The 21,191-nt window shown below is 47.0% G+C and overlaps 1 protein-coding gene across 2 annotated transcripts in view; it reads left to right on the forward strand.

Annotated features, from left to right (window-relative positions):
* BRWD3 (bromodomain and WD repeat domain containing 3) overlaps positions 1-21,191 on the forward strand; it is a 1,637,103-nt gene that overhangs the window by 614,549 nt on the left and 1,001,363 nt on the right. For both annotated transcript variants that reach the window (XM_078688510.1, XM_078688511.1), the window contains 2 exons: positions 13,881-13,957; positions 14,296-14,473. In XM_078688510.1, the coding sequence (XP_078544636.1) occupies positions 13,881-13,957; positions 14,296-14,473 (255 nt within the window). The remainder of the gene's footprint in view (positions 1-13,880; positions 13,958-14,295; positions 14,474-21,191) is intronic.

The raw sequence follows: 21,191 nt of genomic DNA on the forward strand, positions 1-21,191 counted from the left end.
AGGAAGGAGAGGTCCAGGAAGTCCACTCGGTCCACTCGGACCAGGATGGAGATAACGAATATGGAGATGACGAGTATGTAGCGCCATCCCCGGCTTCACCTGAACCGCGACAGGCGGATTCACCGCCTGTGGACATAGCAGGCTTCCACAAACTTGTGGAACGGGCAGCGAAGAGATTCCATATGGTGGTGGAATCAACGGAAACGGACTGCTTCCTGCATGACTTCAAAGAGCAGACACAAAAGGCAACCAAATCTATTCCAATCATAGAGTTCTTGTGGGAACAGGGCAAGAAATTGATGCTGACACCCGCTTCCGTGCCTGCGGTTGTTCCGCGCCTGGACAAGAAATATAAAGCCCCACTTAAGGCGGCGGCTTGCCTCAACGGGCACCCAAAACCTGACTCGGTGGTCACGCAGGCGGCCCAGAAACACTCCCGCAACCCTTCCTCCCCACTGTCCGCACCTCCGGACAAGGAAGGCAGGAAGCTGGACACGATAGGGAAGAGATTCACGTCCACGTCGGCCATGACCATCAAGATCGCGAACTCCATTGCCTTGTTGGGGCGCTACAATCGCCAACTCTGGGAGGACATAGCCCCATACCTGAAGGAACTGCCTGATGCCGTAAAGGGGGAGGTCAAGGCTCTCCTGTCGGAAGGTCAATCTTCGGCGGCGGAAATAATTGACTGCGCCATAGATGCAGCCATGACTGGCTTCCGTCAACTAGCCGGAGCGGCTGTGCTACGCCGTCAAGGATGGCTGAAGGCGACGTCGTTCCGCCAGGAAGTACAATTGAAGGTGCTGGACATGCCCTTCGACGGCCAGCATCTCTTTGGGGACAAGATCGACGAGGCACTGCAAACTATCAAGAAGGACACCGACACTGCAAGGGCGCTAGGCACGTTACAGTCCCGGAACCAGTCCTTTCGAGGAAACCGATCCAGAGGTCAGTCCTCTTATCGCGGTTCCTACCAGAACCGGTCCTCGTATTCCTCTACCAACAAAAATCAATACCAACATAAACAACAACAAGCCCATCAATCTTCATACGGACGATCTACCTTCAGGGGCAGGAATTCCAAAAGGGGCGCTGGCGGACGCCAGTGACCGATTACTCCAGCCAGTCCCACCACCCTCTACATCCTTTCAAATTGGAGGAAAACTGACCCATTTCCTCGACAATTGGCAACACATCACCACGGACCGATGGGTTCTCCAAATTATAAGATTCGGACACTCTCTCGAGTTCACGTCCCTGCCTCCCAACACACCTCCCAAAAGACGGACGCACAAACATCTACGGCTCCTTACCCTAGAACTCGCTATAATGCTACAAAAAAGAGCAATCGAACGAGTTCCAGCATCCCAGAAGGGGAAGGGGTTTTATTCACACTTCTTTCTTGTAAGACAGAAAGAGGACAAGTGGAGGCCCATTCTAGACCTTCGGGCACTCAATGCCTTCCTACGGAGCCAATCGTTCAGGATGGTGACGATTCAAGAAATCCTGGGCACTCTCGAACAAGGAGATTTCATGACATCCTTAGATCTCCAGGATGCCTACTACCACAACCCCATCCTCAAGCGTCACAGAAAGTTCCTGCGGTTCGAGGTGGCGGGCCGACATTATCAGTTCAGAGTCCTACCATTTGGCCTCAAGTCCGCGCCGCGGATCTTCACGAAGTGCCTAGCACCGGTGGCGGTCACCAAGTCTTCCCTTACCTAGACGACTGGCTGGTGAAAGCACCCTCAGCCGAGGACGCGGCAGCATCCTCCTGCGCCTGCACCAATCTTTTTCAGAGGCTGGGATTAACCATCAATCTCAAAAAATCCTGCACCACCCCTACGACAAGGATCACCTTCCTAGGGGCTATCCTGGACACGGAGTGCGTGAAGGCCTTTCCCTCGAAGGAGAGGGCGGACAAGATACTATCTCTGGCCACGGCTGTGGCGACAAAAACACACATCAAAGTGCGCACTTACACATCCCTCATGGGAATGATGTCTTCGTGCATACTCCTTATCCCTCACTGCCGACTCAGGATGCGCCCATTGCAGGAAGCTCTCGCAACCCAATGGACCCAAAGCACTGGCTCTTTCGAGGACATTGTGCAAATCACACCAAAAATGTCCACAAGCCTAGCTTGGTGGAGGAATCGAAAAAATCTGAATGTAGGATTACCGTTTCTCCTTCCGGCGACACCTCTGGTGATCACCACGGACGCCTCCTTGGAAGGATGGGGCGCCGTTCTACAAGATCTTCGAATCAGCGGCAAGTGGGACTCTCAGGAAAAACTGCTCCACATAAATCTCTTGGAGCTGAGGGCGGTCTATCTTGCTCTACAGGCATTCCTGCCACGCATCCAGAACTCCCCAGTGCTCGTCAAAACGGACAACACCACGACGATGCACTACCTCAACAAACAGGGGGGAACGCGTTCGCTCTCTCTATCACGCGAATCGCAGAAAATCTGGAACTGGCTGGTGTTACACGGGATCCAACTCAAGGCGGACTATGTCCCCGGAAAAGACAATACTATCGCGGATGCCCTGAGCAGGCAAAGATCCCTCTCCCACGAGTGGGAGCTGAGCAACAACGCCCTGGAACACGTCTTCTCTCAATGGGGAGTCCCGAACATCGACCTGTTTGCCACCAAAGAAAACGCCAAATGTCCGCACTACGCAAGCTGGCATCCCCAACAAGGGTCTCTGGGGAATGCATTCTCCATCGGATGGTCCAGCGCGTTTGCGTACGCCTTTCCTCCGTTTCCAATGATCCCGAGGCTCCTCAGGAAGATGAAGGCGGAGCCATGTACCCTAATCCTGATTGCCCCGTTCTGGCCGAGACAACACTGGTTCTCGGATCTACTTCGACTTTCCATCAGGTCACCGATCCGTTTGAGGCAGCACCCGAACCTCTTAACAATGTCCAACGGTCAGGTGCAACACCCGAACCTCCAATCGCTCAAGTTGTCGGCCTGGCTCCTGAGCACAGGGAGTTCAGTGGACTAAATATCCCGCAGGACTGCAGGGATATCTTGTCGAAAGCGAGAGCGGATAGTACAAACAAAGCCTACACTCTCAAGTGGAAACGGTTCTGCATGTGGTGTGTGGATCGGGATCTAAGACCACTCTCAGTCACCCCTGAACAAATACTACCGTACCTGCTGCATTTAGCACAGTCAGGCCTGGCACATGCATCCATAAAGGTTCACCTCGCAGCTATCTCTAGATTCACTAGGACTTTCACAGGACCTTCTCTGTGGTCCAGTAGACTAGTCAAACAATTCCTGAAGGGACTCTACAGATCCTTTACGAGGCCTCGGAAAGTCCCTCCAACATGGCAACTGAATCTGGTACTCAACCAACTCATGAGAAGTCCATTTGAACCCATTCATCGAGCATCCATCAAACACATCTCCTGGAAAACAGCACTCTTGCTCGCTCTAACATCAGCCAGGAGAGTTAGCGAGCTGCAAGCTTTGTCCATTCAAGAACCATATATGCAATTCAGACAAGACAGGGTGGTGCTGAGACCAAACCCTAAATTCATACCTAAAGTCCCTTCGGACTTTCATCTCAACGAGCCAATTGTCCTCAGGTCCTTCTTTGCAAATCCGTCCACAGCAGCGGAAAGAGCGCTGCATTCTCTGGACCTTCAGAGGTGCCTAAAATTCTACCTGGACAAAACTAAGGCTCTCAGGAAATCTTCACAGCTGTTTGTGGCATACAGCAGACCAAGAGTGGGCCTGCCTCTCACGAAGCAAAGCATCTCCAGGTGGATATCCTCAGCGATTGCATTCTGCCACGACAAGGCCGGACGGCCTTTAACTGAACATGTTACTGCTCACTCCACCAGGGCGATGTCCACGTCCGCAGCACTGTTCGCTGGGGTACCAATCTTGGACATTTGCAGAGCGGCGACTTGGAAGTCACCGCACACTTTCTCCAGACATTACTGCCTGGATATCGAACTTCAGAAGGATGCGGCAGTGGGCCAGGCAGTGCTTCGCCATCTCTTTCAGTGATGTGAGCCTTCCTACATCCCGCCATCCAGGTATGCACGTTCCTTGCTATTGTGATGTTACTGTTATGCTGTCCACATGTTCTATGACGACACATGCATTGTCTACTGTGACTACAGAGCATTTCCATCACGCAGGTGCATATCTGATTGCTAGCTATTCTGATTCAGGCATGTGAATCTATGAAAGACACCCAAATACTGGATAAGAAATGCGTTACTTACCTGTAACAGCAGTTATCCAGTATTGGTGTCTTTCATAGATTCACATGCAACCCTCCCGCCTCCCCTGGAAGGTCTCACATCCCTCTCTAACAATATTACGCCAACCTAGTTGGGTGCGTACGAAAATCTGAGGGACTGGGGCTCCTCCCAGGGAGGTCCTAGAGGGAGGTCGGAGCTGATTGGCTGACTGTAAGAGTTTGGTCCTTTTTACATAAGGACAAGGAAAGGCCACTAAGGGGAGACCCTTGGGCCTATTTTCTCTATGTATGTCTATAGGACATTACTTTTTTATTTACCGGAGGCTCCCGTCTCGACGACGGGGAATGATTCAGGCATGTGAATCTATGAAAGACACCAATACTGGATAACTGCTGTTACAGGTAAGTAACGCATTTCTTCCCCTGTGCAGTAGCGTAGCAAGGCTGCCATATACCCGGTGGAAGCGAGGACAATGTCCGATGTGACTGCTTTGGGCTTAGTTTGAACATAAACAATATACAGAGCAGGTGCAGCTTGAGCGAATAACGCACAAGCTGCACTAAACACATTGCAATACACTACACAATTGCAGTTCTACCCGATATCTGTCAGTAGGCTACTCTATCTCGTGGCTCATGTTCACGTAAATGATGCCTGCTCTCCATAAAATGGACTGTAAAAACTGCTTCCGCATCTTATCCCATATTGCTGAGGACTTCAGTTAACTAATGGCTGGCTTGCAGGCAGAGGAGGACAAAAAGGGCATCTTTCTACCAAGATATTCCCAGACAAACACAGAAACAACAAGAGCAAAGGATGCTTTTTCTGCCAAAACCGCATTTCTTCCAGTGACTTGCTTTTCATGTTTTACAATAGTTGTAATTACCAAAGTGGCTTTTTGTCCCCGGTACTAAAAACAAACTAATATTCACAATAAATGCCTAAAAAAACAATGGAACACAAGCTATGAAAGTTGTCACCAAATGATGTGATGTCTGACAGCATTTACCAACTTCTGCACACCACCACAACAGACATATCCTATCACGTACAGAAAAACATTACTCTGAAATAGCAGTTCATCCACTTGCATATGGAAAGACATCCTAAACACTTTTAGAAAATCAGGCTGGTGAAAACATTTGGACATCAACTACTGTCTTTGCCAATGCGTTTTATACAAAATTATTTTTGCCAATGCTGTACATCTGCAACAAAAAAAAGCATTTGCAATGCAATAGGGTCCTGAATTCTTGTCATGAATTTTGACCATTTGTCCTGAATGTTGACCATTTGTCCTGAATGTTTACACTGAACGTCCTGATTTGGACCCATGCCAGTTGGTCACCCTACTGCAGCCCCGTGCTCGAGGTGCACCATCAGAGCTGTGTGAATAATAACTGCTGTGAGCCCCGTGCCTGAGGTGCATCATCAGAGCTGTGTGAATAATAACTGCAGCCCCGTGCCCGAGGTGCATCATTAGAGCTGTGTGAATAATAACTGCCGGAAGCCCCGTGCTGAGGTGCATCATTAGAGCTGTGTGAATAATAACTGCCGGCAGCCCCGTGCTGAGGTGCATCATCAGAGCTGTGTGAATAATAACTGCGTCAGCCCCTTGCCTGAGGTGCATTATCAGAGCTGTGTGAATAATAACTGTCGTCAGCCCCGTGCCTGAGGTGCATCATCAGAGCTGTGTAAATAATAACTGCGTCAGCCCCGTGCCTGAGGTGCATCATCAGAGCTGTGTGAATAATGACTGCATCAGCCCTGTGCCTGAGGTGCATCATCAGAGCTGTGTGAATAATAACTGCGTCAGCCCCGTGGCTGAGGTGCATCATCAGAGCTGTGTGAATAATAACTGCGTCAGCCCCGTGCCTGAGGTGCATCATCAGAGCTGTGTGAATAATAACTGCATCAGCCCCGTGCCTGATGTGCATCATCAGAGCTGTGTGAATAATAACTGCGTCAGCCGCGTGGCTGAGGTGCTTCATCAGAGCTGTGTGAATAATAACTGCGTCAGCCCCGTGCCTGGGGTGCATCATCAGAGCTGTGTGAATAATAACAGCTGTGTGCCCCGTGCCTGAGGTGCATCATCAGAGCTGTGTGAATAATTGCGTCAGCCCCGTGGCTGAGGTGCATCATCAGAGCTGTGTGAATAACAGCTGTGAGCCCCGTGCCTGAGGTGCATCATCAGAGCTGTGTGAATAATACCAGCTGTGAGCCCCGAGCCTGAGGTGCATCATCAGAGCTGTGTGAATAATAACTGCGTCAGCCCCGTGCTGAGGTGCATCATCAGAGCTGTGTGAATATTAACTGCGTCAGCCGCGTGGCTGAGGTGCTTCATCAGAGCTGTGTGAATAATAACTGCGTCAGCCCCGTGCCTGAGGTGCATCATCAGAGCTGTGTGAATAATAACAGCTGTGTGCCCCGTGCCTGAGGTGCATCATCAGAGCTGTGTGAATAATTGCGTCAGCCCCGTGGCTGAGGTGCATCATCAGAGCTGTGTGAAAAATGACAGCTGTGAGCCCGTGCCTGAGGTGCATCATCAGAGCTGTGTGAATAATTGCGTCAGCCCCGTGCTGAGGTGCATCATCAGAGCTGTGTGAAAAATGACAGCTGTGAGCACCGTGCCTGAGGTGCATCATCAGAGCTGTGTGAATAATAACTGCGTCAGCCCCGTGCTTGAGGTGCATCATCAGAACTGTGTGAATAATACCTGCCGGCAGCCCCGTGCCTGAGGTGCATCATTAGAGCTGTGTGAATAATAACAGCTGTGAGCCCCGTGCCTGAAGTGCATCATCAGAGCTGTGTGAATAATAACTGCGTCAGCCCCGTGGCTGAGGTGCATCATCAGAGCTGTGTGAATAATAACAGCTGTGAGCCCCGTGCCTGAGGTGCATCAGAGCTGTGCGAATAATAACAGCTGTGAGCCCCGTGCCTGAGGTGCATCATCAGAGCTTGTGTGAATAATAACTGCCGGCAGCCCCGTGCTGAGGTGCATCATCAGAGCTGTGTGAATAATAACTGTGTCAGCCCCGTGCTAAGGTGCATCATCAGAGCTGTGTGAATAATAACAGCTGTGAGCCCCGTGCCTGAGATGCATCATCAGAGCTGTGTGAATAATAACAGCTGTGAGCACCGTGCCTGAGGTGCATCATCAGAGCTGTGTGAATAATAACTGTGTCCGCCCCGTGCCTGAGGTGCATCATCAGAGCTGTGTGAATAATAACTGCCGGCATCCCCGTGCCTGAGGTGCATCATCAGAGCGGTGTGAATAATAACAGCTATGAGCCCTGTGCCTGAGGTGCATCATCAGAGCTGTGTGAATAATAACTGTGTCAGCCCCGTGCCTGAGGTGCATCATCAGAGCTGTGTGAATAATAACTGCGTCAGCCCCGTGCCTGAGGTGAGTCATGAAACCGGTACCTCCAAGGTGGGTTATGAAACCAGTTCCTTCAAGGTAGGATGCTTGATTGGCACAGCCTGGAAGGGTCCGAGTCCAGTGTCTTAGCTGCTGACCTTGCACTCTGGAAACTGGGGTTCTAATCGCAGCTTCAGCACTTCACCCAACCGATTGTGTGATTCTGGTCAAATCACCTGTAACCTGTGCTTTCACTTTATAAAGATGTGCAGTTCAAACCTGCAGAACGCAGGGCGGTACTGACCATGCTTGTAGTCCAGTCTCACCGGACAGCACAGATTATTATACAGTCCTATCCACAGCATGTCAGAGCAGGCCTGCTCCTGCTGCCCGGCACCGACTTTGCACGGAGCTGGGTTCGCACTATATACAATACTTTGACATTACAGAAAACAGTGTGCTGTACAGATGTTGCAAGAGCCCCTAAGGATGACATGATCATGATAGATGGAGAAGGTGTGCAGCGCCTCGTTAGGAGGCTGCCAACTCTGGGCACTCTCTTGCCGCCAGGTACTCTAACTGATTAACAGTCAGGGTATAAACGGCGTAGCGCCTCGTTAGGGGGCTGCCAGCTCTGGGCACACCCTTGCTGCCAGATACTACTAATTGGAGAACAGTTAGGTTATAAACAGCGTTAATCTAGTGTGAAAAGGTGGCGGCAGCAGGTGAGTCAAGCAGGACTCTACACCCTTAAAGGGACGGAGTGAAAGACTCAGCCTTCCTTCCCTGAAGACACTGGTGCCCCTTGGTAGTGAAACACGAATGTAACCCTCAGCCCGACGACTGTAAACAAACCCGTTCAGAGCACGTGCAACTAATAACTCACGGATCCTTAGGAGATACCGGAATCAACATATGTCACAACCGCGCGAGAAGGGAGAGCTTGTACGTCACTACTGTGGTACAAGTTACACTAGAGATAGAAAGTAGGAGCTAAGTGAACTTTCCAAGTTCCAGAAGAACACTCCGTGTCTGTTTCAGAGATTGGTAGTAACAAAAAATCCTCGATTTGTATTTAAAGTGCTAAATTCGGAAGCGATAGTTCTTGCAGCAATCAGAGATGGTAATTCGGCTTTAGGTACAGGGCATTGTTCTGAGAGTATGTATGACCCAGGCTTGTCTCCCGCCGGTCAGACACCAATGACCGGCCTGTCCCTTTCAGCGCCCAGTCATGGGCACTCCTCCCTCCTGCCCTCAGTCCAGCGGGTTCCTATTCCTCGGCGTGCTGTCTCTGGGGCTCGCCGCCCCTTTCTCCCCGGCCTCATTCTCGCTCTCCAGCGGTGCAAGCGGCCCGGAGCCTCCTCAGCTCTCCATCCCTCCGAGGGAGGAACGATATATATATATAACCTCTAAAACACGAGCCCCGGAGAACCCTGGGCATCGCCAGCGTGTGCTAAATTAGCTCCGAGTAGGCACTGGCACTGCATGGAAGGCACCCGCGCCGCGATGTGATTGAAGTAACTGCGATATGTCCCTTGACTTGTCTCTCGGATGCAACTGATTTGCGGTCTAGGCTTGGTCAGACGTGAACGTTGCCTTCACTTGCTTACTTTCATACGTTTAAACTTTAAAGCATTGGTATATAGACGCGTGTGCGGTTCACTGTGTGTTTCAGTGGCCAGAGGCTGCCATCTTGGAGCAGCACACCGGTGGGTTTCCTTTCCTCCCCAGGTCCAGTCCTGCGAGGGCAGGTCCCCTTCAGTGACTGGAGTGGTGCAGGCCTCAGCCCAGGCCAGCCCGCTCTGTCCCTGTCCTTGTCAGATACAAGCTACCTCCACTGCTACCTGCAGCCACACGACTCCACCACCATATCCTCGTACTGCTTGTACACCACGTTGTTGCCGGTGTGGATATAGAGGAAGCTGATTGGCCACGACTCCACCATATCCTCGTACTGCTTGTACACCACGTTGTTGCCGGCGTCGATATAGAGGAAGCTGATTGGCCACGACTCCACCGTATCCTCCACCTTGTTGCCGGCGTCGATGTAGAGGAAGCTGATTGGCGTGAGCTTGGTGGGCACGCAGCAGCTGGGGGGCGTGGCGCCGGGGTCTATGGAGTTCATGAGGGTCTGGATAATGGCGTGGTTGGTGGGCTCCAAGTGCGAGCGCAGGGGGAAGTCGCACACCCCCTCGTAGTGGTGGGCCTCGTACTCCAAGGGGGCGATGATCCAGTCGTCCCACCCCAGCTCCTTGAAGTTCACGTGCAGGTGCTTCTTGCTGCAGCGCAGGCGACACGGAACACGCGGAAAGAGCCCGGTGAGTGGGGGGAGGGGATGTGTACGAGTGTGTGTGTGTGTGTGTGTGTGTGTGTGTGAGCCTGTGAGTGGGGTGTGCGTGCGTGAGTGGCTGTGTGTGTGCGTGCGTGAGCCTGTGAGTGGGGGGGGGTGTGTGCGTGGCTTTGTGTGTGTGTGTGTGTGCGCGCACGTGGCTTTGTGTGTGTGCGCGCGCGTGGCTGTGTGTGTGTGTGTGTGTGTGTGTGTGTGTGTGTGTGTGTGCGCGCGAGCGCGTGAGCCCGTGGGGGGGTTGCATGTGTGTGTGTGTGTGTGTGTTTGTGTGTGTGTGCGCGCGTGCGTGATTGTGAGAGGCTGCCGCTGTGAATGTGGAATGTAGAGCAAGAGATGTGCACGGCTCCGGGAGGCTGGTCATGCGCGTCCACGATGTGAAATCGACGCGCGTGCCCAGGTCTCTCTCCCTTGAGAGCCAACTCCACAGCAATAGGTCTCGAGCGAGACCTAAAAAGAACCACACAAATCCAACTGCTCAGCCAGTAAGGCTCATTACAGACTATAAAGACATGAGCTTGGTGGTCAAGAGAAGCCTCAATAAACATTGGCAGTTCCTACTTGCTGAGAAAACCCTAAGGGAGGTTATCACATTAAGACCACAGATTACCTACAGCAAGCGAAAATTCTGGTACACAGATACCTGGAACTGCCCTTTTTTATTACATTTTGATTGTTGATCCATTGAAAAAAATTAGCTCGTTTGGATTATGTATTTTGCTTTTGAATCCTTTCCTGTAATTTTGAAGTTACTCCGTTTGTACGCACTCACATGTCACTCCACCATCGTCGTTTTCAATTGGTTCTTATTATATGACATAGATTACGACCATTTTGATGTTGATCATTGCCTGTATATTAGGAGATTTCCTTCCCATGTTTTTCCTTTCAATAATACTCACTTCATAGTAGGTTTCTTTCCAAATTTGTAGAGTCACAAACTTATTGTCCTTTTCACAGTTCTCATAGGGTTTCCACTCACACGGAGGTGTTTTCCTTGCTTCACCACACGTTTTTGTTATAGGAATCTTTTGGACCATTATTGTGTACTGTACCATATCATTTTGTTATCCCCAGCCCTGAAGAGTCACGGGTAACTACCCGATTCACGAAACACGTGTCGGCTGGTTTTCTTTTGATGTTACCCTTTGAAGAAGGTCCATAATATAACTCAAAAAAGCATCTACTGGTGTCGACCCTGTTATCATTCTTACTTGAATATATGAGCATTATTGATAGACCTTTTGAAAGACTAACCTAAAGTGTGCACAGGAAGTGTTCTTGGTCTTGCTTCCAGTCATGGCTCTGACAAGGAGTCTCTATATCCTTTAAGATTTCTCAGACTAGGGGTCTCATTATCCGGTCCTACACACACTCCTTTCACTCTTCCTTCTGCCACCTCAGGGGAGGGAGACACCTTATAGATGGTCTTTCAGTTCAGGGTTTTTTACCCTGCATTGAGTAGGTTCCTTGCATTCTAGGACTTCCAAGGGGGATACACTATCCCTCTAAATGTGACTCACTCCGACTGTGTGCTCTAGGAGTCTGCTTGGCTTGGGTCTTCTGTCCTCTGTGACAGTCCAGGCATCATCTCCAGCTCAGAAGTGGGCTAACAAAGGTCAGTCTTTGGGTGCTTTCCTCTCATAGTAGGTAACACCTGCACAACTAGTCCTAGCCCTGTGGATGTGAGGCTCTTTGCTGGTCAGACAACTAGTTCTGTTTTCGTCTGGTCTTCCTAGGCTCAGGAGTGTTCTAAAGTGGGTGCCTGGAGATGCTATATTTATGCCTGGCATGAGACAGTGGGTGGGAATAACTCCTGGGCATGGCCTAGCCAATGGTAGAAAAGTTCCTGGTGCCAACCCTACCCGCTTTGGGTATTTTTAAGATAGCAAAGTCTTCTGCCATACTAAACTTGGGCTCGGAGGGCTGGAGCCTGGAGAAATGTTTTACCCTGTAGTGGATGGCAAAATAGGTGCTGGAATCTACTTGTAGCATTTAACGTTTAGGCCCTGGGTACAGTTTGTAGAATTTACTACAGACCTATAGGTGAGTTAAAAATACCGATTCCGAATATGCCAATTTCACCATGTTTAAATGTGGATCTCAGACACTTTACTACTGGGCAGAAGGGGTGAAGTTTGCAGATTTCTATATCCAGCAAAAATATAGGGACCAGCAAAACATGAAAGATCTGGGGTGACCATGCAGAAAATGCGTTTTTTCTTCACCAGCCATGATGCTGAACTTATTCTAACTCGGAGCTAGAGTAAGTTTATGACTGTTTTAGGTCCTTTTTTGCCCTTTTGGCTGTGGTAATTTTAAGAAATTTAGTTTGAGAATAGGAAGAGGCTTACTCTTTTGTGGGTGCTTCATGTCCTTCTCAAAACCCCTCCCTTAACCCTCCTTCCTCCTCCCAAAACCAGTCCCCTTTAGACATAAATATTTTCAATTTTCAGCAGCTCCTGCTGGACTGGACATACTGTTAAATGTGTATCTACATGTGCAGAAATCCCTGCAGTAGGGATGGAGATCTCTGCAGTCAGCAGATAGGGGAGTCGTAGGCACTTAGGTTTGTGAATAGCATTTTGCAGTTCATTAGAAGTACTACTAAACATACTACAAAATGAAATTTGTGAATGGTCCCAAAATCACTAGTAAAAGTGTGCTGGAGCCTGATCTTCAGGATCAAAGTTCAGAGGCTGGGGGAGGAGGAGGATGCCCCCTGTGAAATAAGAGCAGGTCTAATGAGAGCAGTACAGGACAAGGGGCCGGGAGTGAACCTCTGTCATACACATACAAAAAAAAAGCATTTTATGGACGACATTTTAGTTATTGTAATAGGTAATAATGTAGATTAATACATTATTACCTCCATATTTTCAAGTCGACTTTTATATTGTCAAACACAATGTTTTTGCATACATTCAGTTGAAGTCTCAATTCCCACCTTCCCAGGTAAGCATGGCTTTGCACTTAATTCAAAGCCTGCACGTTTGAGTTATCCTATTCAGGAAATAAATATGTACTTGTCTGTTGCTGTGGTCATTCAGAGTTGATTTATTTGTTTTGTTTTATGCATTCACATCTCCATTGTATTTGTTCCTAATGAGACAAATATGTATTACTGTGTTACACTCCATTTTTGTACAGTCTGACAGAGTGTGTTAGGGTGGGGTGGAAGAGTGGTTAGCACTTGAAACCCATCCACCCTCTGGTTGAAAAAAAAAACTGACAAAATCAACTGTTGGATGGGGTGCCATTTTTAATGTTGTTTTACTGTTGAACCTTGTGCTCATCACTATGGTTTCAGGTCCTGATGTGCTGATCACTGCTGTCAGGGTCTAGAGACACGAATGCTGGCTTATAAGAAACAGCAGCAAACCAATAGTTATTCTTATATCTATAAATCAGAAATCAGTGGAAAGCCACTGGCCACTTAGATCACTTGCTTTCCACTTAGGTTAGTGGACAATTACTTCTTGCTGTTCAGCAGTGTATGTGGTGGACAGCAGTTTACAGATATTTGTTGTTGGCACCTTAAAATCATGTTGTAAGCACAAATAGTTTACACTCACTTTTACCAAGGAATCTTGCCTTTAGAGGTGATATAAAACCGAAGTAATACATATTTACCAGATCCGCCATCTAAACGTTCATGGTAAATAAACGTTCCTTTTGAGTATCCTACTTTTAATGTATGGTGTGTTCGCAGTGGAATACATTCGAATTTCCCAGATGAAATTGCATTTGAAATTTAAAAAATGAGTTATTTTAATTAGAAACTTATCAATTGTTGAATTGAGAGAATGTATACCTAGCCATACTTAATTGCTTCCTGTACATCTGTGATTTAATTAACTGTACTAATGGAAAAAGTAAGTCTCATGTAGATAAGACCTGTTGTGTGACATGTCCATAATAAAATGTTCTTTTGGGTTTCCATACAAGGAAGAGGAAAGGGCTGGTCCGAGTGATGCATCTGCAGATGAAGCAGGGGGTGCATGGCATAGCGAGACGTCTTCCAGGTGAATATATGATATTTTTTTCATTTTTCGCAATTGCTTTGTTATTTTTCAAGGGAAAGGTAAACTCACAGGTGTTTGTGAAAATTAATAGAGTATATTATATCTTTTAAAGAAATTGTGACGTTGAGCGATGAAGTGAATGGAAATGAATAATCTTGGAAGAAAATCATAATTGGTCTGTTAAATATACAGTCTTTACAATTTGCATGCAGAGTGAATTAATTTGTTCATAAACTAAATTTGGAGTTTTTGAGATAGTAAAAGATTTTATTTTGAAAACTTAATTTGAGAACTTTACTGTTCTTCAAAATGAATGTCACCTTTCTGTTCTAAAACAGTGAGTCATCTAGTGAATATTCAGACTGGACAGCTGATGCCGGAATTAACCTGCAGCCACCCAAAAGGCAAACTCGACAGATGACAAGAAATGTTTGCAGTAGCTCGGATGAAGAAAGTACAAAGGATAAAAAGGAGTTGGAAGAAAAGCCGAAGAAACCCAAGCAGACCAAAAAGAAGGTTTATGGGCTAAACAGATATTTTAATAAATGTGGGAGGTCTGGTTGAAAACTGACTAAACTATAGACACAACCATTAACTTCTGCAAGTAGTTAATTAGTACATGCACAAAGACAGGTCAGGTACATTGAATGTAGTTCCAAGATGCTATCTGTGTAGGCCCCTCTGAGAGCTAAGGTACATGAAGATAGGTTGGGTATATCAAATATAAGCATAGGGTGTTATTTGTGTGTGAAGCATAAATCTGTTGGTGATTCCTAAGCTATAAACATTAATGTCATCAAGTGTTAAGTAACAGAATTTACTTGCTTCTCTTAAATTCATTTTTTAGCTGCTGACAGCTCTCGAATGTCTCACCCCTTCACAATTCTGAAGCCCAAAATGCATCGGGTCACAGTATTCAACTTAGATAGCTTTTTCTTGTAAATGAATCAGAATACTATCCTTTACCAGAATTTAAAGCATCTTGACACAATTGGACTCAGAGGGTCTGCATCTGCAGTCTGTTAATGCGTACAGGAGACCCCACATGCCTGTTTGCTGCTGCACTCATACTTTGTGAGGAAAAAGCATTTCTCATTACCAACAACCTGACTACATGAAGGGTTCTTTGAAAATGCTACTTAATAGGGAGAATTTGAAACTAAGTGGGTGAATTCTTTAAGCAGAGAATAAACTGCCTGGCAGACCAAGAGATTGGGAAATCTCTCTGCACGTATGAATATTTAGGTCTGCCTGGCAGCTTCATCCACAGTGTAGCAAGTTTGGCGACTGCTTCAGGGTTCAACCTTCGCAGCTGAGGCATCCTTTGCAACCTGAGTACTACCTGCAGTCTGTGTAGTGGTCAGGGATGGTGCAAAAGCAAGGCAGTAACAATAACAGTAATCCTCCTCCTATTCTGCCAAAACCACCCCCAACAAAACTGCTTTCATTTATTCTTGCAGAAGCACAGTCAACCTGTAGATGGATGGATGTTTCTGGACCTCAGACCAGTGGGTGCTGCAAATAGTTCAGTGCGGTTTTGCCTTGTTTTCTGGATGACTTGCCACTGGTTACCCCTTGTTGAAGGCGGTTGTTGCTTTCCTCTGCAAGTGTGTGATAGAGAAGGTGGAGAAAGCAGTCAGTAAGAAATATTATATTCCTACTATTTAGCTGGTCCCGGAAAAGGCCTGTGCTCAATATTGGACCTCAGATTCCTGAACACCTTGATAACACAACAATAGTTTCAAGATTGTTGTAGATCAGCAGGGTTTAAACATGAAGGAAGCCTGCTTCTTTCCATTCTCAAGTTTTCACAGGTTTTACTTGTGGTGGAGGAGGACCACTTCCAATTCACTGTCCTACCTTTTTGGCTGAGGTCGACTACATAAGTGTTTTCAAAGAATCTGGCAGCTGTGGTGGCGGCCACCTACCTCCAGAAATTGGATGTTCATGACTTCATGTATCTCGATGACTGCTTGATAATGGGAGGTTCCCCTCAGAAAGCTTTTCCTGTCATAGTTGTCAGACATCGTACTTGTTTAACCATGTTGGCTTCTTTACCATTTTTCCTAAATTGAATCTACATCTGTCTCACTACCTGTTGTTTATTGGGGTGGTGTTGCATACAGACCGTCGGAAGACTTTTCTTCCAGACCGGAAGATTTGCAACATGTAGGCTATGACCCCGATGTTTTGTCTCATGTTGACATTCAGTTTTCTAGCAACTATAACAAAAAGGAGGACAGAGAGAGAGTAATAATGGATTTGTTCTCCCTATACAGATTTATTTAAACATGTGGAATCCACATATGGTGTGAGGGTGATCCCTACAGTGGTGGGGAGCACGCAGTGTTTTTTTAAATACCCCTCACACACCACAAGGACCCTTAGTGTCATGCTTCATCATCTGGGTCTTCGCACCCCTCTACCGGATGCGGCGTGCTGCTACACTAGGACTACGCGGGAGTACTTTTTTGGTTCTGTGTGGTGTATGTGGGGTTATATAAATGTTGGTGAGTGGTGGGGTTTAAGTGAATATTTAAAAATGACCTGGCACGTGGAGTTTTCCAAAAAACGTTAATGTACCCCCGTGCTGGTATTGTTAAAAGGGGTGAAAACTTGAGGTAATTTGTATATTAAAGTACGTTACCTCTTGTGTGTGTCAACATGTTTCGGAGCGTAGCTCTTTCTTCAGGACAGGGTCCTCACCTTACTCACGTTTGTTTAAGAAGTCTGGTATTTACAGAAAAGTGAAAATAAAATAATAAAAGGCTAGTATGTGCCTGTATTTCTTTAAGATTTCTGCAATTGAGAACCTGAAACAAGAGCATAAAGAGTGGAACAATAGATTGGTAATATGTCAATCCATAGCCAACAAAAAGAGGTTCAGTGACCTAGAAAAAATTATTATGTGAGGGCAGCAGCAACTAGACAAATATTGTCAACCTACTGGTGATAATGCTCCCTGTAAAAAAAGGACGAAGACATAACAAACATAACACTGAACATAAACCACACGCTCTAGTTGTATAACCTTTAAAGGATTATGGGTCAATTAATGCTTGATTAGAGGGGAGACTCAAGTTGCAATAAATCATACTTGCTGCCAAAGTTTGGTTAGCACCATGAGCCTCCGAACGTTGGTGGTCTGTAGTGCTGAATTGGCACCCTGTGAAAGTAAGATTCGATCCCAATGTCATGCTTTATATTCCACTTATTTTGTTGATGTTCAAAAATGCTTCCGCCAGATTGTTACTCACTGTTACGAGGGATTTCCTGCGTCCGACTATCCCACAACGCGGCTCCGAGGGAAGTGAGAAGGAGCGTGGTTAGGCGCTTTAAATATCCATGCTGGCGCCTATTTAGGAGGTAATTGATTGAAAACGTAAAGGACTTAATGCCCAAATACGGTCGTTCCGGATCGATTGTGAGTGTCATAGGTGCCGGCGGTCAAAGCGCATGTGCGAGAGGCGGGACGCAGTGTCTCTAGCTTCTCGCATGGGCCGAAATACTCCCTGATTTTGTCGGCGTGAAAGGCCAAATCGCGCACGCGCATGGGCGGGACGCGGTGTGCATGCGTGAAAAAGTGCGCCTCAATAACGTCAGCGGTTGCGGCCGAATTCCAAACGTGCGAGGGCTGTAAGGTGACTCTGGCCCCGCGCTTGCGCAGGTAAAAGCGTTATCCTGCTGTGAAGGTGGATGGGACAAAGGAGCTGCATATACACATTAGTATTTGAGACCTCTGTACAGAAACGCTCTGTTTTAAATACTGTGACAGCAGCGAAATAGCGCCAGAACAGTGGCATATTCAATTGGTGCGCATTAGGCTGCTCCTATGGGTCAATACCATCAGGCATGCATTGAATGCTGCATGTATATAATAAATGTCAGACACGAAAGTACTTGGTGGCTACTGGCTGATGCTGTGTGTGTTCTTTTATGGTGACATAGTTATTTAAGTTGGCCCCACGGAATGTCATCATTGAGACCCATCACGTGGGTGCCCAGCCGGAACACCCATCGTTGCTCTTTTTCAAAGAGACCTTTGTCAGAGGGCAGTTGTTCGATGACGGTCCAAATCAGATCATTCACACAGTGCATTTTATTTAAAAAATGTGTTGCCATTTTTGTTGTACTTTTCTTGCACCTTACATTGCTCTTGTACTCATTCATCCTGGTTTTTACTGGTCTCGTAGTCATCCCTATATACTCGAGACCGCATGGACATGTGATCATATATACGAAGTTCTTACTGTTACAGTTTGTGAATTTTCTTTGATCCCATGATGTACCATTCCTGAAAATGAGTTGCCTACTTTTCTTAGTCAGGTGACCGCTACTACAGTTGCCACATGGATGGTGCCCCTGTATTCCATGTAGTATAGGTTGGTCTGGGTGTTTGTCCTGAGGGCGGGTATATACTAGTATATCTTTAAGGTTTTTACCTCACCTATGTGCGAACAGGGATTTATCAAAGTCCAGATCACAACATACCAAGGTGCGCCAATGCCTATTGACGATTTTGGATATTTCGTTGGAATGAGTGTTGTAGGTTGTCACACAGGTGGGTCTTTTCTGGTTAGTCTCTTTTAGTACTTTGTCTTCTAGGAGGGCCTCTCTGTTATTGTTGCGGGCTCTTTTCATGGCTTTATTGATCACTGGGGCAAGATATTGTCTCTTTTGAAGTTTCTTTTTTAGGTCTGCCACCTGTGTTTTGTATTCTCCTATGTCAGTACAATTTCTTCTGAGACGAAGAAATTATCCATACGGGAGATTCTCACAGAGGTGTCGTGGATGGAATCTGTTGAATCTTAGGAGGCAGTTTCTGGCAGTAGGCTTGAAGTGAGTGGTTGTTTTGAGCAGTCCGTCCTCTGGGTAGGTATTTAGGTCCAGAAATACCAGCGTTTCCTTTGAGACAGAGTTTGTCAATTTTAGAAATGCGTTTTGAGTATTGAGCCACACCATTAATTGGGTCACATATAGTAAGTCACCATTCCAGATGACAAATATGTCATCTATACAGCGCTTCCAAATCAGTATGTTGCTCCTGAAAGGGTTATCTGTGTGGAGGATTTTTTGTGTCTCCAGATGGTGGACTTACAGGCCGGCCAGGCTTGGAGCGAAAGTGCTCCCCATGCTGGTACCGTGGCTCTGTAGGTATAGTGTTTTGTTGAACTCTAAAATGTTTTTGGTTAGTGCCGTGGAGATACATTCAAGAACAACACTTCTGGGAGTTGGATATTCCCAAGGGGTGGAGACAAGAACTTCTTCAATGATGTAAAGAGCTTCATCATGGGGTGAGCTTGTATACAGGCTCTCTATGTCCAAGCTCAGTAATAACTGAGTTGTGGGATCAAAGGGTAAATCTTGCAGCAATTGGAGAACCGCTTTGGTGTCCTTAAGATATGTGTTGGTAGCTTGTACAAGGGGACGCAAGAAAGCGTCTGCAAAGCGGGATAAGGGTTCAAGGATTGAACCGATACCTGGGACTATTGGTCTACCAGGCGGTGCATCTAGGTTGTTGTGTATTTTTGGTATGGTGTAGAAGTAAGGTACCTTAGGTGCTGTCTGGATTAGGAAATCTGCCGCTTTTTTTGATAGTCAGTCATGAGCCAGGGCTTCTTCCACCATTCCCACTATACATGTACGCATTGATTCAGTGGGGTCTTCCTGTAGGACAATGTAATTCCTCCTATCCGATAGGAGCCTAAGGCATTCACGGTCATAGGCAGTAGTTGTTTGCACCACAATCACCCCCCCTTTTGTCTGCAGGTTTTATGATGATATCTTTGTTACCTGCAAGTTGTTTGATGGCTTTCTGTTCCAAGTTGCTGGTGTTGTGGAAGACTCTTGTATTTGTGTTTAGTTTCTGTAGGTGTGTCATGATCGCCTTCTCAAAGGCGAGTACCTCTACTGGCAGAACTGCATCTGGTGGAGTAAAGGTTGACTTTGGTTTTAACCCAGGGTCTGTGGTTGCAGTGGTGTCATCTTTATTACGGAAGAATGCCTGGAGTTTTATTTTATCTTACAAATTTCTGCATGCAGTTTGAAGTTGTCCAGTTTGTTCGTTGGTGCAAAGCCTAGGCCTTTATTGAGGACTGCCTTTTGTAGATCAGTGAGGGCCCACGGTGTTATGTTGACCACTAAGTCCCCCTTCTGTTGCTCGATGGTTGATTCTGGAGGGCACCCGTCATGCTTCTGATTGTCACCGAGGTTCTTCTCCTTCCTCTTCTTGCCACATCACATTGTTCCCCCTCTTGTTCCTGCCTCGTCGCTGCCCTGGGCGTGAGCCTACAAAAGGCTGCGGACCATAGAAACCTCCATCAAAAAAAAAACACTGTGTGCTCCCCACCACTGTAGGGATCACCCTCACACCTTTTGTGGATTCCACATGTTTAAATAAATCAGTTTTCTAGCTCATTCTGTGTCCTGGTTACCTCTCCAGGTTAGAGGAAAAAGTCCTGTCCAGGTTAGAGGAAAAAGTCATGTCTGCGGTAACTGTGGTTTGAACTCTGCCGAAATCTTCGGGATGGGCTGACAGTCCGCCATTAAGTTCTAAAGGTTCTTTGGTGATGGACATGCACAGGCGGTTTTTCTGATGTCTAGTCATTATGTCCATCTCAGAATGCACTTAAGAGGGTTACAGACACCCTTTCCTTCGGTTTGGGGCCATCTTGTAGACAATTCATTGGGGGACATTTGATCTCTTCTGGAGAAATATCTTCATATCGACCTGCTGCAATTTATGGTGATTCACTGGATATTGAATTTGTTTCTACTTTCTGTGCAAGGTAAAACTTGTCTATTTACAGACAATACTGCTTCTGTGTGAGATAGGGTCCAGTCATCTCTGTGCTGAAGCACTTGATTTCTGGATTTTAGTATTATCAAACCAGGTTCAGATAGTTGTAAGCCACTTGGCAGGTTCGATGAATAGGGTAGACACCCTAGGCCTACGTTACATTGCCTAACGGGGCTGGGGGCTTGTTTATCAGAGATCTTTTGACCTAAGGGTGCCGTATAGGTGAATGCTAGCGAGGGAGTGAAAGGTTTGTGTGGGTGCGTAGTGACTCAAATCGGTCCTGGTGGCCTACAATAAAAACTCTTCTGATAGATACATCTGCCGTGTGGATTCCTCACCTTGTGAATATCCCCTTGCGCCAGCAACATTCGGAAATTTTTTTCGTAGCTTCGCGCCGACGTGGACTTGGACGTTATAGAGGCACGGCACGGCTCG

The sequence above is a fragment of the Lissotriton helveticus genome, chromosome 4_1 (assembly GCF_964261635.1).
Source record: "Lissotriton helveticus chromosome 4_1, aLisHel1.1, whole genome shotgun sequence".
Classification (NCBI taxonomy): Eukaryota; Metazoa; Chordata; class Amphibia; order Caudata; family Salamandridae; genus Lissotriton; species Lissotriton helveticus.